We start from the raw sequence: 20,387 nt of genomic DNA, 5'->3' as shown, positions 1-20,387 counted from the left end.
AAAGGACAGGGAAAGGATTCACAATTATAATGAGGAAATACACTGAGAAAAGGGAGAAGGATGTCTCTTTTTCTTTTGGAACCAGGGAAAATTCCCTTTTGCTTAGATTGTACTTACCCTCACACAGAAGAGGCCCTGCCCTGCCTACCCTTCTGGGATGAGCACGGGGTTCTCCTGTAGCATCCCCTCCTCCAGATTTAGTATAAGACGGAGTAGCTTTTGGAGAAGAGGAACCTAGGTAGAGGAGGGTCTGCCCTGGGAAGACTGTTGGGTTGGGAGACATGCAGGTAGACTGTTGAGTGTTGAGAAAGTTGTTCGGGTAAGGAGCCCGTGGCACTTCTAGGTGGAAGTTCCCACTCAGGAAGTTGCTAGATATTATCAGTGTCTACTGTCTCTGCTTTCCAGTTTCTGACAAGGCAGGGCCTGGCTGCCCTTGCCTCTTAGTCTCCATATAATGTTGGTCTGTTGGCATCACTTCGGCAACAATGGGCGGACCTTGCCTGGAGACCCCTCCTGCTGTGCTGTGATGTGTGGAGATGGCACTCAGCACTCAGTAGTCTCTGACCTCCCACCTTGAATCAGTGTCCTTGGCCTGGGAATGGCAGTGACCAGCTTTGCTGAAGGACCCCTCTCCTCTCTCACAGCCTGCAGAACACCACCATCGGGCCCACGGGAGCCCAGAAGATGGCAGATGCCCTGAAACAGAACAGGAGTCTGAAGGAGCTCATGTGAGAAATGCAGAAGGGCTAAATTGGTATCCTCAGTGACTGACACAACGCCCAGCCCATCATAAATATTTGTGAGCATGTGGATGGATGGATGGATGGATGGATGGATGGATGGATGGATGGGGAGATGGATGGATGGATGGGTAGATGGATGGATGCATAGACTAGTAGATGAGTTGGATAGATGGGTGGACAGTTGAATGGATGAGTGTGTGAGTAGATGGATGGATGGATGAATGTATTGGTGCAGGATACCTGACTTTGAACTCCAAAGCACTGGATCGGGAGAATGGAGACTCAGATTCCTGGGTCTGAGTGAGCTACGACTGTCTCAGGTTCACATTTGCTGCTTTCTCAGCTGGCAGAAGAAAATGGCATTTCCTAGCCACCTTCATATAAAGTTTCACAAATACCTCCCATTAAATGGGTGGTCCCACCCCCTGACCCCTACTGCCCGCCAGGGAGCCAAGAAGGACTTTGCTAACTTGATCTCTTATAGGAGGCAGGAGGCCTCTGGCCAACCAGCCTCAAGTAGGAGAAACTGTGCTGGAACCCTTGATACAACAGAGACAGCCCTCCCCTAGACCCTGATTTCCAGGCCTTACCCTGTCCAGCTGCTGCAGGAGGCTGGCTTACCAGTGTGTGTCCCATCTCTTACAGGTTCTCCAGTAACAGCATTGGTAATAAAGGTGCCAAGGCCCTGGCCGAAGCCCTGAAGGTGAACCAGGGCCTGGAGAGCCTGGAGTGAGTCTGCTTGACCACCCTCCGGGGGTGGCTGTGGGCGGGGGTGACTCCCCCTGTCCTACTCAGGTTCCCCATCCAGTAGGCGGGTGGGTCCCGGAGGAGGGCTGTCAGTCAGGGCTACTTCCCTGCCAGAACTCAACCAACCACCGACTCCGGGCATACTATGATCTACCCTGCCTCTTCCATCCCACCGCACCAGCTCTGTTTCCCTGGACTGTAGAGGTTGGTGTTGGCTCTGGAGTTATGAGAATGACAACAACCACTGAGAGTCCTTTAGAAGTTGGTGCAGGTAGCCAGAAAGGGGGCCAGCTGCAGTGGTCTCGGTGTGGTGTCAGGGAGATTGGCACCGCCCCATACTGGGGAGACTCAACTGTGCCACTTTCTCTGTAGGCTGCAGACGCAGCACATGCCTCCTCTCAGGGGCTGTTTGGAGCCACCCAAACCAAGGCAGAGCCTAAACTCTGGTGCTAGACTCACCTGCCCTGACCTAGCAGGGGCTGGAATGTGGGCGATGGGAGAGGAGAGAGGGCTGATGAAAAGAGCGATGTGGGGTGGCACCTGCCTCAGGGATCCCCCAACCCCCTGCTGAACTCAGTGCTTCAGCTGGACTGCTGGCTCCCTCTGGGTCCTGAGACAGCCACACCAAACGTGCCTTCTCTTCTGTATGCAGCCTGCAGAGCAATTCCATCAGTGACGCAGGAGTGGCAGCACTGATGGGGGCCCTCTGCACCAACCAAACCCTCCTCAGCCTCAAGTAAGTCCCAGCCTCCCTCTCCAACCAGGTATTCTTTTGGCCGGGGGTCTAAGGGAATTTTTTTTGGAGGGGGGGAGGAAAGGCTGCACTTGGAAGCCCACACCTACTCCTGTGGGCTGGTTTTGGTGAAGACCTACGGTTAGGCAGCTTGATTCTGGAGCTGACATCCTGTGCTCTTCCTGTTTTGGGGAGGGTGGGGGCAGCTGTGGCCATCAGCTGGCCAGTTCTGCTGCTCCCTGCCTGTACACAAGCTCTTTAGGTGCCCAAGCATGCATGCTTGCCCCGCACAGCTCTGAGGTCCCATTGTTTTATCCTCTTTTAACTGTTGACAGTCCTAAAGGGGAGACACTTGGCTGCCTAGCCACCAGAACCTGGGCTTGCCGGAGGCACACACCACACCCAGAGGCTCAGGAAGGCCAGGTTCCACCTGAAGTTTCTCTGGTTCTAAAAGCCTGAACACCTGGGCTTGTCTCCCCCAGAGGCCTCATCTGCCTGGTCAGCAGCTCAGGGTCTTCTCTTTCTTCAGCCTGCGAGAAAACTCCATCAGCCCAAAGGGAGCCCAGGACCTGGCTCGAGCACTCTGCACCAACAGCACCCTGAAGAACCTGGAGTACGTGAGTTGGGGGGGCAGGTTGTTTTTCTTAAGACTCCTTTATGCCAGGGCCCCAACCACACAGAGCACAGGGACTGATGAGCCAGGCCCTCGTCACCGTTGCCACTGTGAAAGGCTGAAGGAGGCTGAAGGCTGAGAGAAGGCAGCCGGGAGACTTGGACCCTGGTGGCAACCCTGACGCAAGTCCCCCAGTCTCACGTCATAAATTACTTGAGGATGAAGTCAGTGGCGACTCTCCGCCCACCCCCCTTGTCCCGTGGTGATGGACAAGCACGTGGAAGGGGCACCGTTATGAGGGGCAGCACAGTACAAGGATCAGGAGTGAGTCCCTGGTGCCTCTGCCATCTCCCGGTGGGTGATGTGTCATGGAACCTCACTGAGCCGAGCCTGGGCCCACTCTCCGTGGGGTTGTCAGAATTTATCACAACAGTCCAGGGCGTGTGCCTGGCACATGCTCCATAAGCGTGAGCTAGGCTATCCAGTGGAGCCGATGTAGCCCTTGGGTTGGAGGAGAGCGGTGTGGATTCCCTGGAGAGCAAGGACAGGGGACATCATGGCTGGCTTCTGCTCACTTGCCCCCATTCTCCTCCTCCCAGCCTAACAGCCAACCTCCTTCACGACGAGGGTGCCCAGGCTATCGCAGTGGCTGTGAGAGAAAACCACACGCTTGTGTCCCTTCAGTGAGTCCTCGGTGCCCGCGCCCACCCCACCCCCTGCACAGAGCTGAGGGGCTACACCCAGACTAGCTGATGCAGGAGGCCAAGTCCAGCTCTGGGCACCCCCTACATGGTCTCTGGGGCCTCCAGCAGGTCACTTGCAGAGGCCACCAGCCTTGAACCCTGATCTGCTTCCTGAGGTTGATCCATGGAGAGGCCAATGGTGGGAGGTGGGTACCCACGGCTGTGCCTCTGTGTCACATGCTTTCTGCAGGGGCCACCAGGAGTCTTTATTCGAGCCTGTCCCTGTGCTCGCCACTCACCAGAGAGTAAATGCTGACTCCTTGGGCCTAAGGCTGAGGAGGGTCACAGAACTGAGGAGTTCTACCTGTCAGTGGTCCCTATAGATCCCACCCTGCAAGGACTCCATCCTCTGGTGTCAGACTCTCCGGGAGGAGACCCCTCTTTCTGGAGCCCCAGGACCTCCTGGGCTGCCTTGGGCCACCTAATCATGTGGTCCGTGTCTGCCTAGCCTGCAGTGGAACTTCATCCAGGCCGGTGCTGCCAAGGCCCTGGGACAAGCACTACAGTCCAACAGGAGCCTGATCAGCCTCGAGTAAGTGAGGCCTCCACGGAGGCCAGGGGAGCAGGGGAATCTGCAACCGCAGTGCCCGCCAGGCGCAGGGCGCATGCGCTCAGCACACAGCCTCCTCTGCCCTAAGGCCAGCAGGCGTGTTTCCAACCTGATCTGCTTTAAAAAAATAACGGCTTTATTGAGAAACAATCTATCCGTTTAAGGCGTATAATTCACTGGTTCTAGTATATTCACAGTTATATAACCATCACTACAGTCAAATTTAGAACATTTCTATCACCCTCTGAGAACGCCCATATCTACTGGCAGTCCCTCCCCATCCTCCCCTGTCCCAGGCAACCACAGATTTACTCTCTCTGTGGATTTACCTTCCTTGGCATTTCATATAAATGGAACCACACAATATGTGGTCTTTTGTTTCTGGCGACTGCCGTTTAATATGTTTTCAAGGTTCATCCACACTGTAGCGCGTGTCAGTACTTCGTCCCTTTCTGTGGCCGAGTAGTACACCACTGTGTGGGTAAGACCACAATCCGTTTATCCTCTCATCTGTTGTTGCACCTTTGGGTTGTTTCCACTTTGTGGTTACTACAAATAATGCTGCTATGAACGTCCGTGTACAAGTTTCTGTGTGGACCTATGCTTTCAGTTCTGTGTGTACAGCTGGGAATGGAATCGCCCATTCAAATGGTAACTCTGTTTAACCTTTTGAGTCTTATCTGCTTTTGACGCTACTTCTCTCAGCTTCCAGGATATCCTGTCTCTGGCTAGTTCCGTTTGATTCTGAAATACTGGTGTTCCTCGGGGTTCTGTCCCAGGCCATCTTCCCTTGAATGCCATCTCTTCCGGCAGCTCTCACGGGCTTTAAAGTCCTGATGGCCCCACATCTATATCTCAGACCTCCTTCCTGAGCTCCAGACCTATACCTCCCAGTCCATACCTCCCCTTGGGAGCCTCTCCAGTACTTCAAATTGCCCAAACGATCTCCCCCACAGCCTGCTCTTGGCTCCCCATTATATGAACAGAACCAGCCACCCAACTGTGAAAAGTAGAAACATCGTCTTCACTCTTTTCATTCCCAAGTCCTGTTGCTTCTCCTCCCAATGTCCCGCCCCCATAGCCACTGTCCAGGCCACCAGGCCACCAGCATCACCCACCTGCATCCCTGCAGCAGCCTCCACCTCCAGCCCACCCTCTGCAGGCCAAGATCTCTCCCAAACACCAATCTGGTGAGATGTTTCAACGGTTGCCCAGTGCCTGCCAAGTGAAGTCCGACCTTCAGCGTGGCTTCTAGGGGGCCCAAACATCTGCTTCCTTTATCCCTCCTCAGCTTCCCATCACACTCCAGAGACTTGACTCAATGTCTTCGGGCTCCCTAGATGTGCCAGTCCGCCTCCCCTGTCTCTTATTCTTCAGGTTTTGGTTTAGACCTATTTCTCTGGGCAGCTTCTGGGACCACACTGAAACCGTTACTTGGCCTATAGTGACAGCTCATTTAATTACGTCTCCCCACTTGAGTTCCATGAAGGCAGAATTGGCCTTGCTAGTACCCAATACACACTCGAATGTCCGTTAAATTATTAGCGCCAACTAGTTAGAGTAGCCCAGGGATAGAGGGCTTTTAGTTTCCTAGCTGTCTTTGGAAAGCACACCCTTTTTGCCCCAAGCCCTTGTTGACAGTACTTCCACGTGTTCCTTTTTCTCGTTTGCCTCTGTTAGTCCAGACTTTTGCAGATCCCAGACCCTTCTGCATGTTAATTAGGAGGCCACGGGGCTGCAGTGGCCACACAGGGTGACCCGGTGTGTATAGTCCATGGTGGGTGTGGTCTGAATTAAACAGAAGGTCCAAGCTTGGCATGTCATGCTACAGAGCTGGCCCTGTGCCCTGTGAGGCCGGGCGTCACTCTCTGTGTTCAGTTTACAGGAGAATGCCATTGGGGATGAAGGCGCCTGTGCAGTGGCCAGTGCACTGAAGGCAAACACAGTCCTCACTGCTCTCTAGTAAGTTCTGACATGCACGGCAGCCCAGGAAGCCAGCCCTCCACCATCCTTTCATACGGAAAATCCATTATTGTTTCCCAGTCAAGGAAAGTGCGTTTGATTTTCCTACTATTAGCAACCAGGCAGAAAAAGGGATGTCCAGATCATCCCTGCTCCTGCAGTTCTAACAAGTAAGATTTAGGGATACAAGAAGTGTTCCCCTCCAAACTCTCCAGGAGACTACCTGTACTTCCTATATCCGTAGTAGCTAGACATGTCCTAGGCAGTGGACAGTGTAGGTAGAAGATGCAGCATCCTCTATGAATGGAAGCTGGGCCCAGGGCAGGTATGAGGGCGGGAGAGGCCTGGCCTGTCTGGCCTGTGCACGTTGACAGCATTTCCTCTTACAGTCTCCAGGTGGCTTCCATTGGTGCGCCGGGGGCCCAGGCACTGGGGGAGGCCCTAGCTGTGAATAGAACCTTGGAGATTCTTGAGTAAGTATTTCAGCCTCCAGCTACAGTTTCCTGCCTAAAGAAGCCAAGCTGTTGATTCAAGATGAATAGATACAGAAGCGAGAGGTCAATTTACACAAAACTCACAAATCATTGAAATACCTTCACTTAGATCAAGCATGCCCCAGCTTCCCCATTCCTACTTCACCCCTTTTCCCTGGGAATCACTATTGTTGGCCCTCCTTTCCTTGAGTACCTGCTCTTCTGGGTCTTGTCCAGGCTGAACTTGTCCCGAAGCCCTGTGTAAGGGCTCCTTGGGGTGGTCTGTGACCACTGATCTCGGTCTTTAAGACCCAGAAGTTTGGGGCCTCAAGCTCTGCGGGGCTTTCAGACCCGTCCATGTCATCCCTGCTCCTGCATTTCTGTGATGCTGAGCACACAGGGACTGCTGGACGGAATGTTGCCTCTCCTGTCTCAGCCCACTTCTGTCTTCAGATTGGAAAAGGAGAATGAATGAAGTCTCTGACAAACTACCCAGGTTGGGCCGGCCTACCCCCTCCTGTGTGCCCTGCTGCTCCCCAGAGCCGAACTCCACTCTGTGCCTGGGAGTAAGGAAGGAGCAACCTAATCCCGCTTGGTTGCTGAGTCCATGCTGCCTCTAACCAGTAGCCCACATTCATCTGCAAAGGTATCATTTCGGAAGGCTCTCAGCCATCACTGTGCCTTACATTTCCTGTCTTGTCTTACAGCTTAAGAGGAAATGCCATTGGGGTGGCTGGAGCCAAAGCCCTGGCAAATGCTCTGAAGGTCAACTCAAGCCTCCGAAGACTCAAGTGAGTGGTTGTAGAGCCCTATCTGCACCCCAGGGCAGACGATGTTTCTGCTGGAACCTTCCCCACGGGATAAGATGCTTTTGATTTTCTCCATAGCTGCTGCCTTCTGAACAGAAATAGTTGAGACTGTTCTGGTCATTATAGTCTATATTGTGGATGGGTTTGTTCATTCTGCCTAGCTTAAGTCAAAGGTAAATCACTTAACATCTGCATTTTTGGTCTTACATCCTCCAAGGCACTCGGATGGGAAAAGTGGCTCCTTAGAGATGCTGGTCTCAGGGTTAAATGCCACCTTGACATTGGTATGGTACCTGGGGACAAATCAGCTCCAGAATGGCCCCCCAAGAAATGCAGTGCTGCTTCCTGGGGTGTGTTCTTCTGTCCTGAATAGCTCACTGTGGTGTCTCCATCTTTTCTTTGCCTAGTCTTCAAGAGAATTCCTTGGGGATGGATGGGGTGATCTGCATCGCCACTGCACTGTCGGGAAACCACGGGATCCAGCATATCAAGTGAGTGGGGCCTGGCAGCCTCTGACCTGTCGGGCCACTCTTGCTCACCCTTAGAATCATAGGTCAGACCCTGCCTTCTGTCTGATGCTCAAAGCCAGCTAACTCCCAGGCCCCTCAGCAACTCTGGGGTAAAACTCAGTATAAGAGAAAGCCACTCAGAGCCTTGTCCATGGGAGGGATCCTGGAAGCACAAAGGTTGTCACCCAGAGGTCTGCATTTTATGTAGTGACCATCTGCTCGTTACTATCCTTTAGCCAGTTTTTCAATTTGTCCTAACCCTTCTCATCTAGTCTCCAGGGAAATCGCATTGGGGAATCTGGTGCCAGGATGATCTCAGAGACTATCAAGACAAATGCTCCCTTGTGCACTGTTGAAATGTGAGCAAAGCAAGTTCCTGGTGGACCAGGCAGGTGGAAGCCTTCAAACAAATGACCATTTTCCAGGGTGATTCCCTGTGGTCTGGGAATGACACTGATCCACACGCAAGCTGGTCCCCTACAAAGAGGCAGGAAAGATGCTGCCAGAGGAGGTCACGAGCACCTACCTCTCCTGGTCCAGGGTCAGTCTAGGCAGGAGTGTGACGGACGCTCTGGCATGGCACACAGAGGAAAGGGTCTTCTGCCAAGGGACCCAGGACTTACACCTTAAAGCTCAGCTTAAAGGGAAGAAGCTGGTCTGAGCTTATTCATACCTTGAGGTCTCCATGTGCCCCCAGCTTTTTAATTGTTACTGCCTTTTCTCACTCACCTGGTTAAAATCATCTCCCTCCCTCTGAAGTGAGTTGCTATATTCCCACCCATTGGCACTGGTAACAGAGAGGACCTCTGTTTTCTTAAGAAGAAAATTTTAGGAGTATGATCCTTAGAAATATATGGAAAAATACGGGAATATTTTGAAGAGAAATAAAAGCTTTAATCAGAATTCTGGAGACAGAGAGAAAAAATCAACTTTCCCAAGGATTCTGCCATTTTTTATCCATTACAAAATCTCTCACAGGCATGGAGTCTGGCACACTGGTTCAATAGCATGTGAAATGTTGATGCCTTAATAACGTTATTCTACACTGGGCTTCCAAACCACTACTCCGCTCCAGCTTCACTGTGCGGCAAGCTGAACTGCCGTGTGGCAGAAACTCTCTCCGATGCCTGTGTTGGAAAGGGAAAGATCCCGAATGGAAACTACAGTTTCATCAACTAAAAAAAAAGGAAAAATGTTTATAAAGATTATAAGGTAATTATTTTAAAATTTGAACAGGAAGCATTGTTGTTCCAAATGTTTCTTTAAAAATGAGTATTCAAGGCAAGAATCAACAACGGATACTAAAACCATGGTTGAAAGCCAACTGAGGAAGAAGATACCTGCATAGTCTCAAAATATCACCCCACAGTGGGTATTTAAAAGGCACCTTACAGAAATTTTACAAATGGAGCTTTAACCAAGTAATTAAACTTAATGCCACCAAAACTGGGATAGATGGACATCAGGGGCCCTGATGTGATGCACTTAGGAGGACAGGTTGCTGATGTAGTGTTCCTGCCAAAAACGTGTACCTGAATCTAATGATGAAAACACTCTCTGACAAAATCAGAATTGAGGACCATTCTGCAAAAAAAACTAGCCTGACCTTCCAAAATGTCAATGTCATCCAAAATAAAAAGGCTGGGGACTGTTTTAAATTGAAGGAGATTAAAGAGACCTAAGAACTTAATGCAAGGTCTTTGATTGGATTCTAGACTGGAAGAAAAAAATCAACCATAAAGAATATTTTTTTGGAAATTGGGAACGTTTGAACATGAGGCATGTGTAGTATTTATTGTATTACCATTTTTAAAAGGTATTTTTGCTGGGTATTGCCAGTTTCTTCTTTCAGTGCTTTCAAAATATTGCTATATACTGTCTTCTGGTTTGCACTGTTTGTGGCTGAATTGAGGACTCAACAAAACAAGAGGTGCAGTAGCTGGATGTTGAAGAAAGCTGTGCCATCTAGGAACCTAGCACAGGAGAAACCTCAGGGGCCAAAGGAGTGGAGAAAAAGTATGCTCTTCAGGGACTGTGAGAGCAAGCCACCCTAGAATTGGAAGGAAAGCCCCTACTTTCTCCAAGGTCTCTCAAGCACCCTCTACTGACAAAGCTTAATTAACATCTTGCTAGCTGCCAAAGGAGAGATGTTACAAAATAACACCTCTAAAACAGAACAGGCTGAAAGGTGAATTTGGAGCTGAGGTAATAAATTGATAAACCAGCACAGTGGGATTTGTCTTGTTTTTTCTTTTTTAAAATTACATTTTATTGATTATGGTATTACAGTTGTCACAATTTTTCCCCCTTTCCAACCCTCCACACACAACCCACTACTCCCTCAGGCAATCCCCACACCATTGTTCATGTCTGTGGGTCATGAGTATAAGTTCTTTGGCTACTCCATTCCCTATACTCTACTTTACATCCCCGTGGCTATTCTGTGACTACCTATTTGTACTTGTTAACCCCCTGACCTCTCACCCATTCCGCCACACCTCCTCACCTGGCAACCATCAAAACACTCTCTGTATCCATGATTCTCTGTTCTACTTGTTTGCTTAATTTGTGTTTCAGATTCAATTGTTGATAGATTCATATTTATTGACATTTAATTGTTCAGAGTTTTATCTTCCTTTTCTTAAATAATTCCCTTTAACACTTCATATAATAATGGTTTGGTGATGATGAACTCCTTTAGTTTTTTCTTGTCTGGGAAGATCTTCATCTGCCCTTCGATTCTAAATATCTTTGCGGGTAGAGCAATCTTGGCTGTAGGTCCCTGCTTTTCATGACTTTGAATATTTCTTGCCAGTCCCTTCTGGCCTGCAAAGTTTCTTTTGAGAAATTAACTGACAGTTTTATGGGAATTTCCCTGTAGGTAACTAACTGCTTTTCTCAGGTTGGCAGCTTTTAAGATTCTCTCTTATGTTTAACCTTTAGCAGGTGTCTTGATGATGCTAAGGGTTTAATGGGTCTTGGGGTGGGCCTTTTTGCACCCATCTTGCCTGGGACTCTCTGTACTTCCTTGATTTGCATGTCTATTTCCTTCACCAAATTAGGGAAGTTTTCTTTTATAATTTTTCAATTAGAGTTTCAATTTCTTGCTCTTTCTCTTCTCCTTCTGGCACCCCTATGATGCAAATGCAGGAACCCTTGATCGTCCCAGAGGCTGCTTACACTATCTGCATTATTTTGGATTCTTTTTTCTTCTTGTTGTTCTGAGTGGTTGTTTTTTGCTTCCTTATGTTCCAAATCATTGATTTGATTCTCGGCTTCATACACTCTACTGTTGTTTCCCTGTAAATTGTTCCTTATTTCAATTAGTGTATCCTTCATTTCTGATCTTTTTTACGCTGCTGAGGTCCTAAGTTGTTGAGCATCCTTATAATCAGTGTTTTGAACTCTGCATCTGATAGATTGCTTATCTCCATTTTGTTTAGTTTTTTTCTAGTTTTAATCTGTTCTTTCATTTGGGCCATGTTTCTTTGTCTCCTCTTTCTGGCAGCTTCCTTGTGTTTATTTCTATGTATTAGGGGAGCTGCTATGACTTCCTGTCTTGGTAGTGTGGCCTAATGTAGTAGGTGTCCTATAGGGTCTGGTGGCACAGCCTCCCCCATCACCCAAGCTGGGTACTCGAGGTATATCCTTCTTGTGAGCTGAGTACACCCTCCTCTTGTAGCTGAAGCTTGATTACTGTGGGCAAGTCAATGGGAGGGACTTACCCAGGACAGTCAGTTGCAAGGACTGGCTGTGACCACTGACCACCAACCTCCACCCTCTGTCGAGGATGAGCTGTGCAAGGGCAGGGTTGTGGTGCCCTTACGTGGTCTGTAGCTGTCCACTGGGTGTGCAGGCTCTTGGGTTTCCCAGGTGGTACAGGCCAAGGTCAGCCCCACCTGTGTTTTTGCCTGGGGCCACCCTGCCTAAGCTATAAAGCAATCTGAGATGGCTGCTACTGGTACTGGGCTTGGAGATTCCCAGGAGGAGCCAAGCTATGAATCTAGGCTGGTTGCTGCTAGTGCCAGGCCTATGGCCTCTTAGCAATACGTATGTGGGCTGGGAGCTCACTCAGGCTGGCTTTGCTTGTTTCAGAGGATTTAGGAAGTTGTGAAGCATGGTCCCAGACCAGCCATTCATATGGAAAAGCAGCTTGGGTGGGCCCAAGTCAGGAGGGATGGAGATCCTGGGGAATCTACAGGGCAGGGACCAACAGTATTAGCCAGGTTGATGGAGTCTCAGATACGGCACCAGCCTACCAGCTCTTCGACTCTCTAGTGGGAGGGTTCAAAGAAGAGACAATGGCCCACCTTTCTGTCTGGGAGAAGGCTGTCTACCAGCTCTTCTCTTGATTGCAGACACTTCACTTTCTCCCTGTAGCCACTGGTGTCTTGCAAGCTGCTACCCTGGTGCTGAAACTCAGAGAGAGTGAGTCTGATTAAGTCCGTGTGTGGGTTCTTTAATAGCAACTGCCTGAGACTCCAGAAGTTTCTTCCATTGACTCAGTCCCTGCTGGTTCTGCAGCCAGAAGCCAGATTGGGGTTTATCTGTCTGGCACTAGAATCCTGGGCTGGGGGGGCCTGGTGTGCGGCTGGGACTCCTCACTTCTGAGATATCCCTCCCGAATTTTTACCTGCCACATGTGAGACCAGCCTGTTCCACATCTCTGCCCCTTCTTCATTCTAGATGGATGTGGTTTCTTTAATTTCATAGTTGTCAGACTTCCATTCAACTCGATTTCTGATGGTTCTGAGTGGTGGTGGTTGTATAATTTAGTCGTAATTTTGATGTGACTGTGCGAGGCCCTGTTTACCTATGCTGCCATCATGACCGAAGTGTCTCATTGTTCACTTCAGAGTTTCTCTTGCTACGTCTTCAGGATCAGTAACATATTCTTCTGCAGTCTGATATGCTCTTAATCCTAGTTTGTATGGTTTGATCTCATTTTTTCATTCTCTAGAAGTTTTGAGGCTTTCTTTGTATCTTCCATACCTCTCCTTAACATGCTCATGCTTTCCTCTACCATCTAACTATATAGAATATAGTTATAACTGTTTAGAGATGTCCTTTTCTAATTTGATCACCTATGATTTCTGGGTCATTTCTTGGCCTGTGTATTGATTTTTCTTATTATGCTTGGTAATATTTTTTACAGTGAAATATTTTTATATTTAGGATTAGCCAGCTGGACTCTATTTAGATTATCTCCACTTTGTTGGCAATACCCAAAGCAACATAGCTGGGGGCCGGTCTAACATGCACTTTCTCTCTGTGAGACCCAATCAGGTGTTGACCTTGGCCACATCGATGTCATAGGGCTTCTTCACAGCTTCTTTGATCTGTTGCTTGTTCGCCGTACGTCCACAACAAACGTTTGTCTATTGTTGTCTTCTATCTCCCTCACGGCTGACTCAGAAGAGTGGTCAAGCTTGTTTCTCCTTGGGGTGCTCTTCTGAGGATATTTGGGTGACCTTTGGAGCTGAAGTGTCTTTGTGCCTGGTATTTTTTATTGGACACCAGACATTGGGTATTTTATCTTTCTGGATGCTATTTTAAAAAATATTTTATGTATTCATGTTTAGAGAGAGGGGAAGGGATGAAGAAAGAGAGGAAGAGAAACACTGATATGTGAGAGAAACGTCACTCTCTTGTCTCTCGTGCACCTTCATCCAGGGCCCTGGCTCACAACCCAGGCATATGCCCTGACCGGAATCAAACCGGTGACCTCCTGCTTCACAGGATGACCCCCAACCCACTGAGCTCTACCAGCAAGGGCTGGACACTCTTTTATATTCCTTAAAATACTCAAGCTTATTCTGGGACACAATTACTAGAAACATGTGGATCCTTTCAAAACTTGCTTTTAAGCTTTGTTAGCCAGGATAAGACATCCTTCACTCTAGGGTTACTTTGGCCATCTTCTGAGGAAATGCCTCAGTATGCTGGGTCTACCTCAAGCCCAAGTCAAGAAAACTGTTTTGGGCCAACCGACAATAAACACTAAAGAAATCCAGGTGTAAAAAATGGTGAAATCAACCTTTTCCTTACCTCAAAAAGTAGCTTCTACCAAACTGGTTGTCTGGTATGTATGTTTTCAATGTAAAGTATGGATTTGGGCAGAATGGCTCCTAATACAGGCTTTGTTTCATCGATCTCTCTGATTCGACCACCTCCCATTCCATGAGCTGGTTCCTCTCAGCAAAAAAACATGTTTCCCTCACATACATACATAAAATCAAAAGCCCTCTGGTCCTCCAAAATGTTCTTTGAACACGCTTTTCTCCACCAGCTTTGTCCTTTTTTTTATCCTCGCCTGAGGACACTTTTTTCCATTGCTTTGAGAGAGAGAGGAAGGGAGAGAAGAGACAGAGAAGTATCAGTGCAAGCGAGCAGCACGGGTCGGCCGTCTCCCACATGCGCCCTGACTGGGGATCAGTGCTTGGAGTGGGGATCGCAGCTGTCCAGACAGGGGGCCTCATACTTCCGCATCCAGACTGGGGATCAAACCTGCAGCCCAGGCACAGGCCCTAACCAGAAATCAAACTGCAAACCCCTGGGTACAGGACAATGCTCCAACCAACCAGGCCACATTGGCCAGGGACAGCTCTGTCCTCTCTTTTCACTTGTGACCGTGCCCTTTCTGAACAGTCATCAATACTCACCATTTTGGCTTCAAATTCCAACCTTTCTTCAACTCATCACGTGTTATCTCACTTTTCCTGGCTAAAGTCCCTGATACCCTAAATGTCAACATCCATGCTTTCTCTTACCCAACCTCATTCACAAGGATCTAGCACTTGCTCACTTTTCCTTCCTTTGGAAATTCTCCCTTGCTTTGGTTTCTGTAACATTACAACCTTCCAATCCTACCTTCTCCTTGCCACTCTTCTTCAACACTCTTTGAGAAATTAAATGCATTTTTCCTAATTATTAAAGTAAAATACAGTCACTTTAGAAAATACTTCCCCAGGTTCTTTTTCTGGTTCCTTGTGGATGTTTCCTCTTAGACACATCTGTTTCTCAGACGTCCACCCTTAGCTCTCCTCTTATCCCGCGCATTCTCCCCTGAGGAATCTTATATGCAAATGATTCTCAAACCTAAAATTCCAGCCCTTACCCTTTTCCAGACTGTATATTTATCTTTTTAAAAGTTTGTTTTCATCAAAGTAACAGACAGTACTATACACAGTTTAAAAAGCCAAAGAATATCACTATTCTTAATAATGGAACACAGTAGTTTTCTGTCCTTCCTGTTCCTCCCCTTTCTGAATACCACTACTCCCAAAACTAAGTACCCTACATACACTATTAATTGCTGTATCATTTTAGAGAGTAACTATTGACTTTCTATTTTAAAAATATTAGGAGAAATAAGTGGCACTGGGGGTGTGTGTGTGTATCACTTTATGTCCCCACTTTTTGTGTCTTCCTCCTTCCAACATAGTTACAGTATGATTTTGGGTTGAATCATTATTTAGTGTTTATCTTATGACTTTATTAGTATGGATCACTTTCTCCCTATATAATTGTTCTTTCTAGAATTAACAGTTGTGGTCCTGACCGGGTAGCTCAGTTAGTTGGAACACCATCCCAATTCACCAAGGTTGTGGGTTTGATCCCCGGTCAGGGCACATACAAAAATCAACCAATGAGTGCATAAATAAGTGGAACCACAAATCGATGTTTCTCCATCTCTCCCTCTCCCTCCTTCTCTCTAAAATCAATTTTTTAAAAAGAATTAAGTTGTATTATTTTAAAAATTTACTTAATTTTCTATGGCACTATGCTTGATTCCTTTCCAAACTGTCCAAGAGAAGTGTAAAATCTGAATCCTATCTCTCCCAGACACACTGGTTATGCCATCGGTTCCATTTTTCTCTAATGATACACCTCCAGTCACATCCCTATTGAAAGGACTTCTGTTCTGAGTAGGAGGTAGAACCTTTTAGTTCTCTTCCAGTTCAGCCAGTCCTGGATTCTAGCACCCAAGAGTTCCCCTGAACCAATCTAACAGCTGTGATATTTATGTAGTATATTGCTAACCTAAAGGGATACATCTTCCCTTAAGACAGGGGTGCCAAACTCATTTTCACCGGGGGCCACATCAGCCTTGCAGTTGCCTTCAAAGGGTCAAATGTGATTTTAGGACTGTACAAATGTAACTGCTCCTTAACGGTTAATTGAGAGCTCAGCGCTGCCGCTGGGTAGAAACAAGGTGCTGGGCCAGATAAAAGGAGGTAGAGGGCTGGATTTGGCCCTCGGGCCTTGTGTTTGCCACCTGTGTCTTAAGACATTTGTTTGATATTGATACTATAGTTTAAAATGCTAATGAAACACATCTCACATTTATTCCTTCTTCCTAAAAGGGAAACAGTTCTCCAGATTTCCAATTGGAAGTTTGTGGACTTTGTTCTTCATGGCTACCACCAATAAAAATTGAGGACTTAAAAATTTCTTTATGTTTTCTGTCAATACACATATTTTAAAGCATTTTAAGAGATCCTTTAGTTACACAGTAAAAACAACAATAAACAAAAAACCTCAGCAATGACCTAAACTCTAACTTTCTATGGACCTAATCACTCAGTCTTCTTTGGAGCCTGAGTCCGTGCTCTGCTGCTTGGCTAAAACCAAATGACACCTGGCCATAAGGCACTTGTAAATATGACTCCTGGATCCATCACAGTTACGAAAATACATTATAACTGTGAACAAGTACTTGCAGCTCCTTTGCTGACAGAAGTTACTGAGGTAAGGAAGTGCCACACAATGGTGAGACTGCACAGAGTCAATTAACTGAGGGATCAAAGATGACCAAGAAGCAGGTGAAAGAATGAATCACCCATTAGAGTTGTTCTCTCTCTGTACATTTTATCTGTAGCTTGGGGTTGGACTCCCATGCTAATGCCCAGTGGGGGTTTGGGTGACGGAAGAAACTGCGAGATTTTCAGGAGACTCCGCTCAGAGGGCCTCAACAGACTAATAGCCAGAAGTTACGGGGATTTACCTTCCTGGCCCTGGAACCCTGGGCTGTGCAGTCTGGCCTGTGGCTGGGATTTCTTGCTCCCAAGGTAACCCTCCCAATTTTAATCCATCACACATGAATGTGAGACTTCCCCTTGCACCTCGCTGCCTCTCCATGCCACACTGTGTCTCCGTGCCTCTCTGCCCATCTCCGTCTCTGCCCCTCTTACCTGTCTGGATGAACACGGCTTCTTTAAATCCTTGGTTGTCGGACTTCTATACAGCTCAATTTTCTGACGGTTCTGGGTGTTATTTGTTTTGAGGTCTAACTATAATTCTTTCTGTGGTTGCACAAGTAGGCGAAGCGTGTTTACCTACGCCTCCATGTCGACCGGAAGTCCCTCCTCTTTTGCACTTTAGGAAGCCATGGCATTTGAGATGATTATCATGGCTCCCAACACATCTACTTCCCATTTACCTTACTGTTTCAAAGATGGCATATTCTAAATTACTGAGGGATTAACTGAATGCTGAATGTTTGAAAAAGGGGGTAATCTCATATATAACATTTAGGAAAGGATAAGACAAAAAAGCAAATATGACATAACTGTCACATAGTCTCCTAAAATTTACATGTACCATATTAACCTGTGAACTTTTCTCCAGTGAGTATTTGTTATTGGTGCAAATAAACAAAATAATTATATTTTCAAGTAAAACTTATTTAATAATGTAAAAATATGGTAGTAAATACATTTATTAAGAAAAGTCACTTCAGAAGCCTTCTGACTTTTTAACTGAAAAACAAGTGAAGGACGTGGACATGGACAAGTGTGGTGATTGCTGAGGGGGGAGGGGCAAAAGGGGACTAAATGGTAATTGAAAAATATAATAGAGATAATATATATTTTTAAATGTAAAAACAAAAGAAAAACAAATAAAAACTGTTCTGTGCTTTCCAGAAAACAAACAAAAACAAAAACAAAAAACACAGCGCCACCTGTCACTTCTCTTTTTACAGTAGGGAAGTTCTAGTGTTCCTCACATAATTCAATTCTGGTTTATTTTTTAAGTTGGAAACACAAACTGTACTAACACTTTTTCCTTAATTTGCTTTGCTAAGAAGGAATGTTAGCCTCCTGAGAGAAAATGGAGACTTTATAACCGGGAGCATTTCTGTTGCCTGATTATCAAGAAAACTTGGTTTTCATCTTATTTAGCTAACTTCCATGCAGAAAATTTTAGTAAAATACATTTAAAGCTTGGTATTGTGAGCATGCAGAAGGAAAAAATAAGACTGTAAAATGAAATAAGAGGCTGAAATTAACAGCCTCGAAATTGCACAAGCGATTAACAGTCTGCCACTATCCCTGAAATGAGTCCCTGTGCGCTGCCCAGCCCCAGGTGTGCCTCACCGACATAGAAACTTATTTCTCCTTGAGTTTTTGTCCTGTGGATGTGACTCACTAAGAACACATGCATTTCCCAAGTTTTAGGAGATAAATAAGGCAAAAAACTCATCTTTGGGGTTTGCTCCGGTTCGTGTTTAAGCTTCACGGGGTTATACACAGGAGGCTAAAGCACAAATAGGTAGTACTTCATTAACAATCAGCCCACTGGCTTCGAGAACAAAGTAGGGTTCCTTCCTAACCTTCTACGTTGCTGTTTACCTACCAACCTGAGGGTTTTAATCTGCATGGGTCCCTCAGTAAGAAGGTCAGAAGTCATTGTCACTCTCTTCCAAGGGCTCAGGTTTCCGGACCCTTCGACTGGGTTTAGCTGGGGAAAGAGCAATGCTCTCGTCTTCCAAATCGTCATCTTCTTCATCATCTTCCATGTCAATTTCACTGTCCTCCGAGTCTTCCTATAGGAAAAAGACAACAAATACAATTGAGGGCCCCATCTCATTTCTGGCACCTTATCAGCAAGACCCTACCTCACTTTTTTACTAGCTCAATAACTGGCAAAATCCCCACGTGAAGGAAGAGCTCGGCAGAGAAGCAGTCAGGCTGTGGTGACATAAAAATGGGCCAACATCTAGATGTTGCTGGCTGGAATACAGAGCTCATGATATCACCTAACTGCTGACCCTCCAATACCAACATGCAGTCTAAGGTTGGTGCCACAGGGGCTGCCTTCCCACTGACGTCTCAGGACCACCAGACCTGCACCAAGGCTCCCTGGATGCTGCTTTGCCCATGGGCCCAGAGACCCACCAGTGGGTAGTTGGGAGAGTGGGGACTTGAGTGAGGAAAGGAGAGCTTATTTTGCTTCTGACAGATTGGGGATGGAAAGCCACACAGAAAATGAGCATAAGGAGCAAAATTTAAGGAGCACTCTCCTCCATCATCTAGATCTAGGGTGACCAATTCAGCTGATTTTAAAACTTCAAGTTCTATATCCCAGGTAAACCAGGACGGCTGGTCATTCTATCTCAATTATTCCCACTAGCATACACAATGTAATTTCCTTCTTAAAAAAAAAAACCTCTCAAAATTTAATCCTGTCTTCCTCTCCAGCTGCTCTGCTCTGTTTTCTATTCCCCTCACAACAAAACTCCTTGAATGAATTTTGAGCTCACTGTCCCCACTCGTCCCCTCTCACTACCTCTTAGGTACCCTCTAGTTAGGCTCTCACCCCATCAACCCCTCCAAACTGCTCTTGTCAAGATTGACACATTCAGCACGTTCAATTCCAATGGGGTAATTCTCCGTCCTCCTGTTTGACCTACGGGCTCCTTTTTCCCTGGCATCCACTCGTCTGTCCTCCAGAGCACCCTTCTGTTTGGGTTCTCACCCCATCTCACTCCTGTGTCTTGCCTCACTTGCCCAACCCTGTCCATCTCCCTGACCTCCACACTGTGGAGTCAGCTCAGGGCCGTGGGTCTCCTCTCTTCTCTTTCTTCTCTCTCTCCCCAAGCATTGCATGTAGCCTCATGCTTAAAGACCACCTAGACCTGACTTTGAACTCCAGACTTGAATTTCAACTCAGCACCAGCATGTAGACATCTAGCAGGGCAACTCACACTAAGAATACCCAAAAACCAAACTCTCAATCTGGTCTCCAAGCCCCTTCCTCAGTTCCACCCCAGCTCAGGAGGTGAAAACTGCTTTTGGCCAATTATGCCAGTCAAGGCATCCTTCATTTTCTTTAACACCCCGTGTCCAATCAACAAAATCTGATGGTTCTTACCATTGAAACATGTTCAGAATCTGACCACTTCTCAATACCGCCACTGCTACCACCCAAGGCTAAGCTACCACCACCATCACCTCTGCACTAGACAAATGCCTCCTCTCTGTGCTCTCTGACATATGAGCCAGCTCTTGGCACTCCTGGGCTCAGGATTCTGCACCTTGCCATTGTACTCAGAGAAAATGTCAAGTCCTTGTCACATCCTGCAAAGCTCTGTACAGCCCCTGCTGCCTCTCCTGCTGCTCCTGCCCCCAACCCACTCCATTCCAGTCACACCATCACCTCTGAGCCTCGAATGCAGAAACTACATTTCCTGTGACTAGAATGCCTCTCCCTAGCACCATGT

General features: G+C 47.2%; 2 protein-coding genes across 13 annotated transcripts in view; one reads left to right on the top strand and one right to left on the bottom strand.

Moving 5' to 3' along the window:
- NLRC3 (NLR family CARD domain containing 3) overlaps positions 1–10,102 on the top strand; it is a 33,359-nt gene extending 23,257 nt beyond the window's left edge. For 5 of the 7 annotated variants that reach the window (XM_071222122.1, XM_071222120.1, XM_024553435.3 and 2 more), the window contains 11 exons: positions 645–728; positions 1,389–1,472; positions 2,143–2,226; positions 2,753–2,836; positions 3,436–3,519; positions 4,028–4,111; positions 6,008–6,091; positions 6,481–6,564; positions 7,272–7,355; positions 7,781–7,864; positions 8,155–10,102. In XM_071222122.1, coding sequence (XP_071078223.1) covers positions 645–728; positions 1,389–1,472; positions 2,143–2,226; positions 2,753–2,836; positions 3,436–3,519; positions 4,028–4,111; positions 6,008–6,091; positions 6,481–6,564; positions 7,272–7,355; positions 7,781–7,864; positions 8,155–8,245 — 931 coding nt within the window. In that variant the 3' untranslated portion in view covers positions 8,246–10,102. Of the gene's footprint in view, positions 1–644; positions 729–1,388; positions 1,473–2,142; positions 2,227–2,752; positions 2,841–3,435; positions 3,520–4,027; positions 4,112–6,007; positions 6,092–6,480; positions 6,565–7,271; positions 7,356–7,780; positions 7,865–8,154 lie in introns of those variants that run through there. The other 2 variants (XM_071222123.1, XR_011651484.1) reach the window with 2 other exon arrangements.
- A 6,313-nt stretch (positions 10,103–16,415) lies between these two features.
- CLUAP1 (clusterin associated protein 1) overlaps positions 16,416–20,387 on the bottom strand; it is a 43,449-nt gene continuing 39,477 nt past the window's right edge. For 4 of the 6 annotated variants that reach the window (XM_045189807.3, XM_045189806.3, XM_024553292.4 and 1 more), the window contains one exon: positions 16,416–18,710. In XM_045189807.3, the coding sequence (XP_045045742.2) occupies positions 18,564–18,710 (147 nt within the window). In that variant the 3' untranslated portion in view covers positions 16,416–18,563. The remainder of the gene's footprint in view (positions 18,711–20,387) is intronic. The other 2 variants (XM_024553293.4, XM_024553295.4) reach the window with 1 other exon arrangement.

The sequence above is a fragment of the Desmodus rotundus genome, chromosome 1 (assembly GCF_022682495.2).
Source record: "Desmodus rotundus isolate HL8 chromosome 1, HLdesRot8A.1, whole genome shotgun sequence".
In the NCBI taxonomy this organism is placed as follows: Eukaryota; Metazoa; Chordata; class Mammalia; order Chiroptera; family Phyllostomidae; genus Desmodus; species Desmodus rotundus.
This window is presented reverse-complemented; position numbering and strand designations above follow the sequence as displayed.